General features: G+C 51.7%; 2 protein-coding genes across 19 annotated transcripts in view; one reads left to right on the top strand and one right to left on the bottom strand.

Moving 5' to 3' along the window:
- Nucleotides 1–2,171, top strand: part of LOC140504035 (cyclin-dependent kinase 11B) — a 39,802-nt gene extending 37,631 nt beyond the window's left edge. For all 16 annotated transcript variants that reach the window (XM_072608535.1, XM_072608536.1, XM_072608533.1 and 13 more), the window contains exons 18-20: nt 7–155; nt 866–1,055; nt 1,194–2,171. In XM_072608535.1, the coding sequence (XP_072464636.1) occupies nt 7–155; nt 866–1,055; nt 1,194–1,286 (432 nt within the window). In that variant the 3' untranslated portion in view covers nt 1,287–2,171. The remainder of the gene's footprint in view (nt 1–6; nt 156–865; nt 1,056–1,193) is intronic.
- A 499-nt stretch (nt 2,172–2,670) lies between these two features.
- MMP23B (matrix metallopeptidase 23B) lies at nt 2,671–12,860 on the bottom strand. Of its 3 annotated transcripts, XM_072608549.1 has the most exons (8): nt 11,883–12,860; nt 11,234–11,373; nt 11,004–11,143; nt 10,105–10,272; nt 7,185–7,349; nt 5,877–5,987; nt 4,473–4,599; nt 2,671–3,765 (listed from the first exon to the last, which is right to left on the bottom strand). In XM_072608549.1, exons 1-8 carry the CDS (start codon nt 12,036–12,038, stop codon nt 3,591–3,593), a joined length of 1,182 nt encoding a protein of 393 aa, XP_072464650.1. In that variant the 5' UTR covers nt 12,039–12,860; the 3' UTR covers nt 2,671–3,590. The 3 variants fall into 3 exon arrangements, with proteins under 3 accessions (XP_072464650.1, XP_072464651.1, XP_072464652.1); XM_072608550.1 differs by lacking the exon at nt 7,185–7,349 and having other exon boundaries at nt 11,883–12,326; XM_072608551.1 differs by lacking the exon at nt 10,105–10,272 and having other exon boundaries at nt 11,883–12,229.
- Nucleotides 12,861–14,767: the final 1,907 nt, after the last annotated feature.

Raw genomic sequence — 14,767 nt, 5'->3', positions numbered from 1 at the left:
TGGCAGGACCTGGGGACTCCAAGTGAGAAGATTTGGCCTGGTTACAATGACCTCCCAGCAGTGAAGAAGATGACTTTCACCGAATATCCTTACAATAACTTGCGGAAAAGATTTGGGGCCCTCCTTTCTGACCAGGGCTTCGATCTAATGAACAAGTAAGTAGCTTCAGGAGCCTCTTTCTGAGGCAAGCTCCTTCCTGGGGGGGCCGCTACACTGATGACTGACTGGAAGGATCTTTAGCCTACCACCCATCCTTACCTCAGTGAACCTCTAGTCTGGCAAGGCTGGACCACCCCGAGTCGGCCACTCTGTGTCCTTGTAGCCTGCCTCCTGCCTCTTAGCAGGGCCACTGCCTCTTGGCCTCCCATCCCAGTTGGGTCAGACTGTTCCTTCTCAAAAGGAACCGCTCAGGCCAAACCAGCCAGGCTGGCAGCCGGGCTGGGCAGTGTACGCAGTGCCCCTCCACTCCCCAGTCCTCCTCCATAGTGAAGGCAGGAAGGAAGGCCCCTGGGCCTGGCATGCCTTCACCTTGTCTGCCTCCGACTGTTGCACTCCCTTGTCACACTCCCTCCCCCAAGTCCTCCTGGACTTCTTAGGGCAGTGGCACCCATTTGTTACACGGGCTGTGGCCTCTCCCTGGTCAGTAGGCAGCTCCATTGTTTCCAGTGTGTTCTTCTGGTCCTGCTCCTGGCGCTGATCCCATGACTAGCTGATCCTGGCTGTTGGGAGCTTTTTCCACCACCCACTGGCATCTCCAATCCAGGTTTAAATTCCTGATGGGTGCCAGGAGCCCCAGTGACCCCGAGAATGCCCTGTCTATGTCTGAGACCTGCTCCTTTATTCTGTCCTTCATCTTCATCTGCAGGTTCTTGACCTATTACCCTGGCCGGAGGATCAACGCAGAAGACGGCCTAAAACATGAGTACTTCCGAGAAACCCCTCTTCCCATTGACCCATCCATGTTTCCCACATGGCCGGCCAAGAGCGAGCAGCAGAGGGTTAAGCGCGGCACCAGCCCCCGCCCTCCAGAAGGAGGACTTGGGTACAGCCAGCTGGTAAGTGGTCAGCGCCAGAAGCTGGACGGACCCTTTCCCCGCTCACACTCGCTCGGCCAGGCGACCTGCAGGCCGGCAGGGCTGCCGCCAGCCCCTCTCTCTGCTGCACCGCTCACCCAGCTTCTTGGCTTTTCCCAGGGAGACGATGACCTCAAAGACACCGGCTTCCATCTCACCACCACCAATCAGGGAGCGTCTGCGGCTGGCCCGGGCTTCAGCCTCAAGTTTTAAGCTCCGCCCCAGGCCACAGAGCAAAGGAAACCCTGGCTGAGCCATGGCTTGGACACGCGGGTGCGCAGGGGCTGGGGGTGTGCAGGGGTTGGGGTGGGTCTCTCCCCCACTTGCGTGGAAACACGCAGACAAGGAACGCTGAGCAGATGGGGACGTCTGGAAGAGCTGGGAGTTCATCCTGGGAACTTGTGTGTTTTGTTCTCAGTTTGATTTTTTTACACTTTGTCTTACTTGGGCTTGTAAATTTGTAGAATCCAAAGTCCGGCTTTACTTGGAAAGCTGGCATTTCCTTAGACTGCCTGACCCCCATCAGTCATGGCTCTGTCTGTCAATGGGGCGGCTTGGCCATTCTGAAAGCTGATGACCACGCGGAGGAGCCACTGGTGTGGATGCCTGTCTCGGGGTCTCTTTTCACTGGGACACCCACAAACAAGTAGCTCATTCTCCCTCAGCACTAACCCAGCCATGCTACGGAGAAGCCAGGAGGTCTTGGGGCCACCCTGGGCCCATGGGGATGATGGCTTTGATTTGGAGCCAAAGCTGGTGGTGTTTTCAATGCCTAAAAGTGTAGGTAACGCTTGTTGGGGCCATTCCCTCATCAGCTCCAGGTTTCCCCTGCTCCCCATCAGGGCAGCACCTTCCACGGCATGGCCTCCCATTGCCCCAGCCCAGACATCAGCAGGAAGCCTTCAGGTTTTATACTCTCACGTGTCGGTTTTCTAAGTGAACAACTAGACCCAGTCCCTGGGAGCAGGGCAGGGAGCCTTGGTCTGATTCAGATTATGTACAAAGCTGGACATTCATGCAAACTTAGCCACAGTGAAGTTTTTGTATATTGAGATTGTCATAAATTTTAAAATATAGTAAAATATTCTTGGAGGAAAACACCTGGCATGTCATCTTTTAATGGCTTTGGAGCAGATGGCTGGGGGCCGTCCCGCTGGGCCGAGCCAGCAGTTAGCCTTGCCGGCTCTACAGTGACCGGGCCTGAGCATCTGGAGCCCCAACACACACATACACCTCCACCCCTTCTCCCCAAGAAGAGTACCAGAGGACGAGGTAAGCTGGTAGGTAATGTGGACTCCAATTTTTGGACTCCCCAGCCAGGTAAGGCCTCTCTCAAGGCAGGAGGGAGGGGCCTCAGGTTATTTCTAAGTCCAGGGCAGACTCCCCACCAATACTGGCGGTGGGTCCCCAGAGCTGCTGGACCTTTCCCATGGGCTGGGCCTCCCCCTGGCCCCGTTCTCTCCCCTGGCCCTGTTCTCTTCCCCTACCCCCCCATGGCACAGCCCTCCCCCTGCCCCACAATTGTCTTCCTGTAGATTGGTTTGGGAGGCCTGTCTCAGATGGAAGCCTAGGAAAATAACGCCCAGGAAGCCAGGAGTTGTTGATAAAAGCCAGATGTTTTTAGTAAAACCCACTTAAGGCCTTGCTATGATGAGAATGTCTGGCCAGCGCCAGTGCTCACCAAGAATGTTCTGGGAGTCTCCAGAGGGCCCCAGCAAGTCCCCCACCCACAGCAGCCCTTCAATGCCTCCACGTGGCATTGCATCTGCTGACCTCTGACGGGGGCTGGGGGAGTGGCTTTCCTTGGAAGGCCCTCCCATCCCCAGACGGGAAGAGTCCAGCTTGTCTTATTGGGAAAGTGAAGGGAGTGCCACTTGGTGAGGGAGCCTGGCTGTGCAGAGCTGGCCCTCTCCACCCCCACAGGCCTGGTCGAGGTGTGTCAGAGCTGGGAGAGCCAGGGGCAGGAGCTGGAGGGAGTGTGACCTCCCAGGCATGGCAGCAGGGTTTCCCTAGTAGACAGCTTCACTCTGGAGCTTTGCCTTTGCTTTGGCCTCCTGCAGCAGCAGCAGGCAGTCTGTGGGTGACCCTGCAGTCATCCCCAGCCTTCAGCCCTCATGGTCCTCCATCACCCTCCATGCCCCATCTCCACAGCTTGTTGGACTTGACTTCTGCAGTCTTGCAGCTGTCCCGTCTTCCCAATTTTAGCTTTGACCAGGCTGGTAGAGCCGGCCCTGTGACACGTCTGCCCAGCAGACATGGGCCTCAGGGACCACCCAGGGTGTCCCTGTCTCAGCCTCAGAAAGGGGAGGCAGGATGCTGCACACAGGTAAAATGCTTTATCAGCTGGATTCCAAACCCTCGGCCCCTCACCCTGGGAGAGGAAGTGAAGGGCAGAGAAAGCAGACCTTTCAGACCCCGGCCCAGGGTCCTTCCCCATTCCCCTCCCCCCATCTCAAAGTCCCTTCCCAGGACACGGGGCAGGGCAGGTCCGCCCCCCGGCCTCCTCATCCTGGGCCGTCAGTAATTCACCCGGATGCGCCAGGAGTAGGTGGTGAGGATCCTCTCTCTCTTCTTGACGATGCACGTGTAGGTGCCTTCGTTGATGGCATTGACGATGATGCTCATGTGGCCTTCATTCAGGTCCAGGTAGCCAGGGTACGAGTACTCCAAGAGTTCCCGGTCCTTGTACCAGCTTGAGGGACAAAAGGGGCAGTTGTCAGAGCAAGGCTGCACGATTCACCCAGAAGTAGGGGCTCGGAGCTGGCCCAGCCTCCAGTGTCAGGAAGGACCCTGTGCCCTGGAGTGTTCCCTTTGTGAATGTGATCTGCCCACTCATCCCAGTTATGCCTCGGCCCCATGCCTTCCCCCAGCATTTACCTGGGATTCAACCAGTCTCCTTCCCTTCCTGTGAAGGGCAGGTCTATCAAGTGATTTGTCCAGGGATGTGAAGTCCAGCACGTGCCAAATAGGCTCAGGTCTTTCTGACTAGTCTCAAAACCATGCTGTAACTAAGTACCTACTGTGTGCTGGCCCCCACAGTAGGCCCAGGACATAGAGTCCTTGAAACACTTGTTACATTCTGTTGGAGGAGAGAGGTCAAAAACCTCCCCAGCAAGATGTTTGACATTCATAAATTCCCTTAACATTCACTGTACCCTTTTGAGTGAGCATTGGGGTCATTATTTTGATTTTATAGAAACCAGGGCTCATCACAGGGAGGGATTTGACCAACATCCCCCCAGGGCCTTTGGCCAGAGGCAGAACTAGAACCTTGAACCTTGCCCTCTGTCTAGGACTGTTTGGGTCCATCTGTGTCCTGAATATGATCCAACCCTAGGACAGCATGGCCCCCTGGATCTGCCCATGCCCTCCACCCCGGCCTGCCCCACAATCACTCACTAGACTTTGCCTTTCTTGTGAACTATCTTCTGGCCACAGCGGAAGGTGACGTTTCTGCCTTCAGCCACCAGCTTGGTTTTGGTCCTGGGAGGTGGGGGGGTGGCCGCCATGGTGGGGAAGGGGAACTCTGCCCAGAGGACGAGAGATGTAGATGTTCAGAAACCAAGGTCTCTGGGAGCTTGTCCTTTGGGTCCTTTGAGGTCCAGGACTCCTCCAGGAAATCCTCTGGGATTACACTGCCCAGCAGGCCTCCAGCTTCAGGTCCCTTCCTTGCCCCACCCAGAACCACTTAGGAGGTTATTGGTTCAGTACCCAGTATCCAAGAGGATTTCTTGCACCCTGGGAATATTCAGTTGGAGACTAGGGAGGCACGGTCCCAGCCCCTGCTGGCACCTCTGAATTCAGTGCAGGGTTACTTAGCTACCCCACACACCAACTGGTTGAGATGGCCAAGAATGGCCAATGACCCCTGACTTTCTGGTCTCCAGAGTGAGGATGGGAGGGGGGTAATGTGGCAAGGAGAAGCCTTGGGCATGGGAAGGCAAGCCCAGGAAGTGGGTTGGCACACTGCACAAGCCAGGAGAAGCTACCAAGGCCCTGCAGGAAGGAAACCCTGCGGCCCCCAGTCAGGGCAGCCCTGAGGGCATTCTCTCTAGGGGAGGCTGGGGGTGCAAGGGATAGAGCTCCAAGTCTAGAGTCAGAAATAATTGCGTTGGAAAACGACCTCAGACATTTAATAACTGTGTGACCCTGGGCAAGTGTTTTAACTGCGGTCTGCCTCAGTTTCCTTAATTATCAGGTCTGGATAATTATTTATTATTAGTAGTAATTATTTCTCAGAGTTGTGAGGACCAAATGAGATAATATTTATAAAGTGCTTAGAAGAGTGCCCAACACATAGCAGGTACTTAATGTTTATTTCCTTCCTCTGCTACTACCTCTCTCCCTTTTTCCTTCCCCCTGCCTTCTATCCTTTCTTCCTTCCTTCTTCCCTCCTTTCCTTTTCTCTCTTTTCCTTCCTCCCTTCTTTCCACCCTCTCCCTTCCTCTCTTCCCTGCTTCCTTCCTCTGTCTACACTATTATGACACACCCAAGTGCTGGGAGGCGCACCTCTCCAGAGCCCCGCTAGGATTTATCCAACATCATCATTTTACAGTTAAGGAAACTGAGGGAGGTTCAGGGAAAATACCCAGGACTGTATGTATCTGAAGCAGGATTTGGACACAGGTTCCCTGACTTCAGAGCTAACTCTCTTTTCCTGTTTTTCTGCTGCCTCCGGGGTTCAGAAACGTGTCACAAATTTTTTTTTCCCCTAAGCCCCACACGTATCCCCCACCTCTTTGGGGTCCCCTGCCTGACAGGAGGCACCAGGCTGGGGTCCATCCCTCGCTCAACCAGGGTTACCGTAGCAGAAGTCACAGCTGTGGGGGCAGAGCTTCTTCATGAACTTCTGGCGGGTGTCACAGAAGCCCCTCCGTGCCCAGGGCGGGCACAAGGACAGTCTGTCCTGGCAGCCTGGGGGAAAGGAGAGCAGCCAACTCAGGGGCAGGGGCCCCTGTGTGTGTGTGTGTGTCTGTGTGTCTGTGTGTGGGTGTGTAGGGCCTGGGGATGCAGAGGCCCCAGGGATGCTGGTGAAATGAGCCAACGTCAGGGGAGAAGCAGAGGGAAGGAGGAGAGCAACCGGGGACGAGGCACAGCACAGGTCTGGGGGTGCAGTCAGAAATCAATCCATCGATCAATTAGCATTTATTAAGCACCTGCTAGGAACTGGGTTGGGCTCTGGCATTCAGAGACAAAGAATGAACCATGCGCTATCCACAAGGGGCTTACATTCTGATGGGCGGGCACAAGAACATGCAAAAACCTATGCAGTATAAATGTAAGGTGAGTAAATACATGTGGGTGTGCAGTTCAATATGAAGCAATTTGGGAGAGGACTGCCCTGACAGCCGAGGGCTTCAGGAAAGAGTTCATGCACAAAATGACCCTGGAGATGCATCCTAAAGAGAAGACTCCAATGATGTGAGGCAAGGGGGTGCATTCCAAGCAGGGGGACCAGCCAGAGCAAAGACTAGAAGGTGGGGAAGTGGAGTCTTACTGGATCACAGTGAGGAAGGAAGTAATGAATGGGAGCTAGGTAAAGCCAAGGCTGAGACCACAGACCTAGGCACCTAGGGGCCTGGCAAAGCACAGAGCTGGGCATGAGCTGCCCAGAGCCGTTACTGGGGACACAGCTGAGGAGGCAGGGACCCAACGAGCTAAAACCAAACACAGAAGTGGCCCCAGAGGGGACTGAGAATGCAGGGTTGAGGACTGAGGGTCAGGAGCGCCAGGTCAGGCATGCACAGGGATAAAGGCACCAGACTCTCAGTCAGGGTTTTAGACTTTCGTCCTTTTCTTGTGAAATAATAGCGGATCCCTCAATTCCGTGAAGGAGGGGCATCTCTAAGCCCCTCAACTCTCCACAGAGTGGGAACATCTTGCCTCTACCAGGACTCAGGAGCGTGACGACCAAAGGGCCAGGTGCCCAGGGGAGATGGAGCTAGGAAGTCAGAGGAACAGGAAATGTGGCCAGAAAAGGCCTAGAGCGGCTGGACCTCGCTGCCCCCTGAGTCCTGGATCACTGGGCTCTCCCTCCTCCCCTGACCCAGGAGGAAATGAAGGCCCAGAAAAGCGAAGAGACCAAGTCACCTAATAGGCTGCTGTACCCACCGTAGAGTCGGTGGATGCCCCACATCTCATCCTGGGAGATGGTCTTCTTCCCCGTCAGGGTGGCATTGATGTGCATCAAGGCATTAGGGTTCAGGGAGTGCATGAGGCCAAGGGCATGGCCAATCTCATGGGCAGCAATGTGGACCAGGTTGGTGAGCCAGACGCCTGTGAGCGGCATAGGATGGGACCAGAACCCTCAGAAGCTAAAGAACCTCGTTCCAGTCCAGGCCCTGCTGACTCTGTCTGGAGAGGCATTCTCTGGGCCCAGGGACACCAGACCATAAGAAAGAAAAGCTTATTGAACTCTCCCATCATCCCCACATCAGCCTTCGAAAGCCACCCTGCTCATCTTCATGAAGACTTTGACCCTTTCTCACCTCAGAACTTGCCATGGTTCCCCAGTGCTCAGGCTCAGATAGGTATTAAACCCCCTCTACAGCCTGACTCCAACCTAACTTCAAAACCTGATTTCTTCCTCTTTCTTTCTAATACATTCTGCTTTCAATCTAGGTCAGATTTCTTACGTTCTCTGGAATATGTACTTTCCCACCTGCACACCTTTGCTTATATCATTCCCCTGGCTTGGAATGCCCTCCCCAGCTCTACCTACTTATCCTTCAAAGTCAGAGGAGAAGAAAAATCCCTGGATTTGAAATAAGAAGAAACCAGTCTGCCTCCTGGTTCTTCTACTTACAATCTATGTGATCTTGGGCGAGTCATGTTTCTCAGTTTCCTCCTTTGTAAAATGAGGGAGTTGAATTTGATCAAGGGTTCTTAACCTGGACTCTATAAGCTTTTTTTGAAAAGTATATTTCAATATCATTAGGAACCTTTGTAATCCTATGTATTTTATCTTGTGCATTTAAAAATGTTTCATAGGGCTCCCCAGACTGTCAAAGGCTCCATGATGGATAATAAGGCTAAGAATCTCTACACTTAATGATCCCAATCCTTCCTTAATCTGCTCCCCCCACCCATGTCACCTCCATCCCATATCTCCTCCACCTGAGATCCCACAATATTGGCTTTTTGGTACATATCTTGGGCTCCTAGTAGGTAGGGACTCATCTTTTTAGCCTGTATTCCCAGTAATGACCACAGTGCTGAGAACACAGTAGGCACTTAATTAATGGTTCTTGAATCCTGCCTTTTATTGTGAACAACTGTATCTGTGTTTCAGTTACTTAAGAGACTGCAGGCTCTCTGAGGGTAAGGACTATGGCTTAGCTACACTTTGTGTTACCCCGAATGCGTAGCATGGAATTCTGCACTAAGAAGACATTTAATGAATGCTAAGTAAATGAATGGATGGATGGATGGATGGATGGATGGATGGATGGATGGATGGATGGACAGATGAATGGATGGATGGATATATGGGTGAATATATGGAGGAATGGATAGATGGAGGAATGGATGGATGGATGGATGGATGAACATCCATCACGAATGAATATCTGCCTGACTAGATGAACAGATGGGGATGGATGAAGGGATGGATAGATGGGTGGATGAGTGGATAGACAGATGGTGAATGTCTGCCCAACTGGATGGATGGAAGGAAAAAAGAATGAGAAGCAGCATGATATTTCCATCCCTCTTAGGTTCCTGCTCAAAGATCCCTGGAAGAAGGGGTTCTTAAGGTTCTTAACCTGTTTATGTCATGAACCCTTTTGTCAATGAAGCTTATGGACCCCCTCCCTTCTCAAAGTAATGTTTTTAAATGCATAAAATAAAATATATAGCGTTACAAAGGAAACCAATTATATTCAAATACAGTTATTGAAATTTTTTTTACAAAACTGCACAGACCCAGGTTAAGTTCTAGCCATCCTCACTCTTTCCCAGCTGTCACCTCCCCTACTGACAGCCACCTTCCTGGTCCTGCCCACCTCCCCTTTAAGGTTGATAATACCCCTGGTCTAGCACCCACTGGGTGATCAATCCTTCTTCCCTCCAACAGTCTCTGGGAACCCTTTTTCCTGCTGAATCCTTCCCCCCTCCCAGCCCCTCTGCTCCCCTGCCTCCTGGGGGTTCCCTCTCCTGCAGTAAATCCTATCCTTCCATTCCGGTTCTTCTTTATTTCCCTTCTGTCGTCTGACCTGGATGTATGTATCTTGTGAGCATGTCCTGAGCATGCACATCTCTCCTTGCCTATATGTGTCCTGTTCATGTCTGTCCTAGACACATGCATCTGACCTGTACGTATTTGCTGACCTGAACACGTCTGTTCCATATGCATGCTTGTTCCATACATGTTTGCTGTTCCACATGCATGCTTGACTTGTATGTTTGCATATATGTCTGTTCTGTACGTGTCTTACCCGAACAGCTGTTTGTTTTGAGCACCTCAGAAAAGGTCCAGGTGAAGTACAGGATGAGGACTTTTAAGGGGAGTTCCCGGCAAAGCCCAAGCTCCTTGTTAGCTCTGCAGAGAGGTCTTCAGCTACCTCAGATCATCAGGCCCCTTGCTCCTGACCACAATCTTCCCCTGCTCCAACCCCTAATCCTGGTACTCCCCCGGACAGTGGCCCCAGGGCTGGAGAAAGGGCTGGTCCCAGCTCTGAGAAGTCTGTGGTGATAAACTGGCCAGTCTGAGGCGTCAGAGAGCCAGCCCTGGCTGAGGCAGGGGCAGGGGGTGGGGGTGGGGGAGGCCTGAGAAGGCAGAACTTTGCTTCTCTCCCCCGCTGATTTTGGCCTGACCACAGGGAAGCTGATAGTGTGTTCCCGGTAACCGAGGCGGTGACATCGGCTCCTAGGAATGTGAGCCCTAGCTGGGAGGCTGGGGTGGAGGTAAGGGACCCAGGAGTGGAGAGATGGATAATGAGAGAACGAGGGATGGAGGAGGGAGGGTCAGGGAATCGGGCACCGGAGAGATGCAGTTGGCAAGAGGAGGACAAACAGGGGTCTCTCCCCTTACCTTTTTTCCAGCTGAAGCGGGTCTCGCCCACAATCCAGTATTCGCTGTCGTCAAAGTGGATCTCCCCATTGGGGGGGAAGAAGGCGTGGGCCAGCTCACCAGTGGTCCCGTCAAAGCATCTGTGCACCAGTGAGCGCAGACAGTCCGTGTGGTTGATGGGATAGAAACCTGAGGACCAGGGGCCAGCCAAGGCTAGGAGGATTGTAGGACCCAGGCGTCCCCGAGGGGAGGAGCTCTGCCTCCCTCTCTGACCTCCCCTCCCTCCGGGGCCTCAGTTTCCTCCAGGGAACCTCTCCTAGCCTAGGATCTTGGGATCTTGAAACCACGGTGATAGGAACAGCTTCCCAATCCTTTTACTCAGTTACAAAGAGAATCATTTTGTGCAACAGTCTAAGTATAGGAGAACCATAGAAGGGCCATCGGCAGCTGGTTCGAGAGCCATTTCTAGCTGAATGGTATTGAGAGAAAATAATGATCACTGAACAGCTGAAATTCCTGTAGCATTTCAGAGCCGCGAAGCACCCTTACAGGCATGGTCTCATTGGAGCCCCACGATGGCCCTGTGAAGCGGATGGTACCAGCAGTGTCACCCCCACTTTACAGATGAGGAAACCGAGGCACAGAGAGATGAAGGGAACTTTCCCAAGATCACACAGTTAATAATGGAGACGAGATTCAAACCCAAGTCCTGCTGACTCCAAACCCAGTGTCCTCTCCTCTGTATTATAGTTTTATATTTCTAAGCAAGCGGGGACATCGCTGTGCTCTCCCTCCCTCCCTCCCTCCCTCTCTCTCTCTCTCTCTCCTCTCTCTCTCACACACACACACACACACACACACACACACACACACACACACGGTCCTCAAAAACTGGCATACCCACGGTCCCAGATGCTCACCTATCTTCAGGTCACTGGGCAGGTCTGGGGCTACCTCCCTGAAGGTGAAGGGGGACACATCACTCCACATTCGGAAAGCAGCAACCAGACCCCTTCGGGTCTCACTCCGATTGATGAGGTTTCGGGGATAGGACAAGATCCTGGGGTGCGTAGGGAGAAGGAGCTCAAGGGGCGTCTTCTTTCCTGGCCCATCCCTTATTCCGACCCCCTTCCCGACCCTCAGACCGTACTTGTAGGTGAGGTTGAAGTGGTCCCAGTGAAGCCGGGATGGGGTGATGGTGTAGCGTTTTGTGCGGGTTTTAGGGGATGAGCGTTCTAGGGGGGCCTGGGGACCGCTGAGGCTGAGGGGCCCAGGCAAGCTGACATCTTCCTTAAAGAGAACAGTCAGAAGAGGCAGCCCTGGGTTGGTCCCCAGGGAGCCTGGGGACATTCTTCTCCCCTGGAATCACCAACACCCTCCCTCGTCCCCTCCCCCACTAGCCAGCAATCTAGGCGCCTCATGGGCTGAGCGGAGCCAAGCCGCCAGACTGAACCAGCCAGGTCAAACAAAAAGATTCAGGGGAAGGACAGACAGATGGAGAAAGGACCCCAGGACAGAGGCAGAGACAGAGACTGGAGTAGTTGAGACATGGGGAGGGGTGGGGTGAGGGAAGGGAACACACATTATTATGCACCTACTATGTGCCGGGCCCTAAATGCTTTACAAAGATTATTTCATTTGAATTCACAGGACACTGGGCTGGACAAACAGCCTGGCCGCCAAGACAGACAGAACACACACATTCAGACTGAGATCGCTCTCAGAGAGAACAAGTCCAAGACAGAGATGGAGAGACTGGACAGCGGGGCGAAAGGCGGGGTGGTGTGCTCCATTCTCACCTGAGTCGCTCTCACGCTGGGGTCAGCCGTGTCTTTCAGGGTCACCAGCAGAGCCAGGGCAGGAAGGAGGCAGAGAAGGCCTAGGAGGATTCTGTAGGGGGTCATCCTGGCTGTCCCCTCTGGGGGCTCTGCTGGGGGGCTCACACCAGGCCCCATGGCTATCTCGGGCCCAAAGTTGGGGCGAAGGTCTCACACAGGTTGCATGGGCAGGATTGGAGCCAGGCTGGGCCAGGCCAGGATGGGGGAACGGGCTTGGGGGGAGCGGTGGCCCCTGCCGTCCAAGCCCGGGCAGCCGAGGCTCGAGCCTCACGAGCTCCTGCTCTGAACAGACTTGAGTGTGCACAGCCAAAAGCAAGATCACGTTACTTGGCCAGGCCAGGCAGGAGCTGGGGTTGGAGCCTGGAGGAGGGAGAAGGGGCTGGAGAAGGAGGCTGCTAAGGAGAAACAGCTGGGCTCAGGGTCAGCTCCTCCTGCTCAGCAGCTGTGGGGACGGGCTGAGGAAAGAGGGAAGGCTGGGGGTGGGGAGTGGGGGGATATTTGTACAAAAGTCTTTCCCTTAAGCCCTCAGCATCCTCTTCCCCAAACACCAGAGTTTCTGAACTAATCTGTTCAGAAACCCCACTCACTATAAAAACAAAGTCCCAACTTTTCATCCTGGCATTCAGTGCCCTCCAGAGTCTGGCCCCAACCTTCCCTGCCAGTCTTATAGGTGATGGCAATATTTAGAGTATGAAGGCAAGATCGTCTGATCCAAACCCCTCGCTTCTTAAAATTAAATTTCATTTTCAAACAAAGATTAGCTTTCTCTCCCTCCTACTTCCTTTACCCCGCCTACCATTAAGAAAGCAAGAAAGACAAAACCCGATACAAGCAAGTATAGTCCTGCAAAATCAATTCCTACGTTGTCCGTGTCCAAAAAGAAAGAATGGCTCAATCTACCCTCCAAGTCCATCTCCCCTCTGTTAGGAAGCGGACAGCATGTTTCATCAGGAGTCTTGGGGAATTGTGGCTGCTCATTGTGTTAATCAGAATTCCTGTCTTTCAAAGTTAATGATCTTTACAATATAAATTGTGCTCTTGGTTCCACGCACTTCACTTTGCATCAGTGCATCTGAGGCTTTCCAGGTTTCTCTGAAACATCCCCTTCACCATTTCTTATAGCATAATATTACTCCATCACAATAATATGCCATAACTTGTTCAGCTATCCCCAGCCATCCTCATTTTCCATTTTTTTTTTTTTGCCACTACAAAAAGAGCTGCTATAAATATTCTAGTGTGTACGGGTCTGCTTCCTCTGTCTTTCTTTGATCTTTTTGAGGATAAAGACCTAGTCATGATATCACTGGGTCAGAGTGTTTGCATGGTTTAATAACTTTCAGGGCATAGTTCCAAATTGCTTTCAAAATGACTGGACCATGTGTTTTCTTTTGCAACATGACTAATATGGAAATGTGCTTTGCATGATTACACATGTATAATCCATATCAAATTGCTTGCCTTCTCAATTTGGAACTCAAAATTTAAAAAAATCCCTAATGTTAAAATTGTTTTAACATGTAGTTGGAAAAAATATGATATAAAAATTTTTATGAATTTCCCTCTTGGCTTTCTGGTTACAAGCTTCAAGGAAAAAAACAAGAAAAAACAAAATGACTGGACCAGTTCATAGCTCTCCCAACAATGCAGTAATGTACCTGTTTTCCCACATCCCTCCCAGCATTTGTCATTTTTCTTTCTTGCCCACTTTGCCAATCTAATGGGTGTGAGGTGGAACGTCAGAGTTGTTTTCATTTGAATTTTTCTAATTATTAGTATGAATGAGACTTTTCATATGGCTATTGATAGCTTGGATTTCTGTCTCTAAAAACCACCTGTATTTTTTGATCATTTATTAGTTGGGAAATGGCTTTTATTTGTATAAATTTGAATCAGTTTCTTCTATATGTTAGAAACAAGAACTTTATCACAGAAAATCGCTGCAAAGATTCCTCCCCTCCCCCCTTTACCTGATTCCCTTCTAATTTTGAAAATTTTAAGTAATCAAAATTTTTATCTCCCATGACCCTCTCTTTTCCTTGTTTGGGCACAGATTCTCCCCCCAGCCATAGATCGGACAGGTAATTTCTTCCTTGCTCATCCGCTTCATTTATGATGTCATCCTTTACAGTTAAGTCACTTAGATGTTAACTTTCTCATTTTACGGAGGTGGAAATGAAAGTCCAAAAAGGGACTTGTCCAAGGTCACCTAGTGAATTAGTAGCAAGGCTAAAATTCAAACCCAGGCCTTCATAGCCAATTGTTCCCATCTTTGTGGGTAGAGTGCTGGCCCTGGAGTCAAGAAGTCCCAAATTCAAATCCAACCTCAGATACTTACTAGAAGCACGACCCTTGGACAAATCACATAACCTCCACTTATTCAACTGTAAAAATAAGTAGCCTTTTCTTTGCAGGGCTGTTGTGAGGATCCAATGAGATTTGTAAAAGCCCTTAGCACAGTGCCTGATACACATTAGGGAGGTTATATAAATGCTTTCTCTTCCCTTTCTTTCCCTTTTCTCTATCCAGGGCCAGTCTCCATGTCACATTCACCCCTGATTCTGGGCTCTGCTCCCCATGGAAATGTCCAACTTATCACCTCTCCCAATCTACCCCACCCAAACCCAGTTCTACCTCCTCCAGGAAACCTCCCTGGATCTCTCCACCCCATAACACTCTCTCTAATTGACCATAAGCTTAGTGTTGTATTTATCACACCTAGGGCTTGTCATGGAGGTGATCCCTAGTCACCTTGCGCATCCGGGTAATGCTGTCTCACAACACAGCTTGGGTCTTCCTTGGAGCAAGGAAGCACAGTCCCACACCCACCCAGCAGATAGAATGAG

This window comes from Notamacropus eugenii, chromosome 5 (genome assembly GCF_028372415.1).
Source record: "Notamacropus eugenii isolate mMacEug1 chromosome 5, mMacEug1.pri_v2, whole genome shotgun sequence".
NCBI classification, from domain to species: Eukaryota; Metazoa; Chordata; class Mammalia; order Diprotodontia; family Macropodidae; genus Notamacropus; species Notamacropus eugenii.
Note: the sequence above shows the minus strand (reverse complement) of the source record. Positions and strands in the feature narration are given on the sequence as shown.

Excerpts from the sequence above, each read along its gene's own strand:
- MMP23B (XM_072608549.1), bottom strand. The coding sequence starts at position 12,038 with ATGGGGCCTGGTGTGAGCCCCCCAGCAGAGCCCCCAGAGGGGACAGCC. Across the intron at positions 5,988-7,184 it reads GGGCATCCACCGACTCTACG|GCTGCCAGGACAGACTGTCC; the intron begins GTGGGTACAGCA and ends CCTTTCCCCCAG. Across the intron at positions 3,766-4,472 it reads CACAAGAAAGGCAAAGTCTA|CTGGTACAAGGACCGGGAAC; the intron begins GTGAGTGATTGT and ends TTGTCCCTCAAG.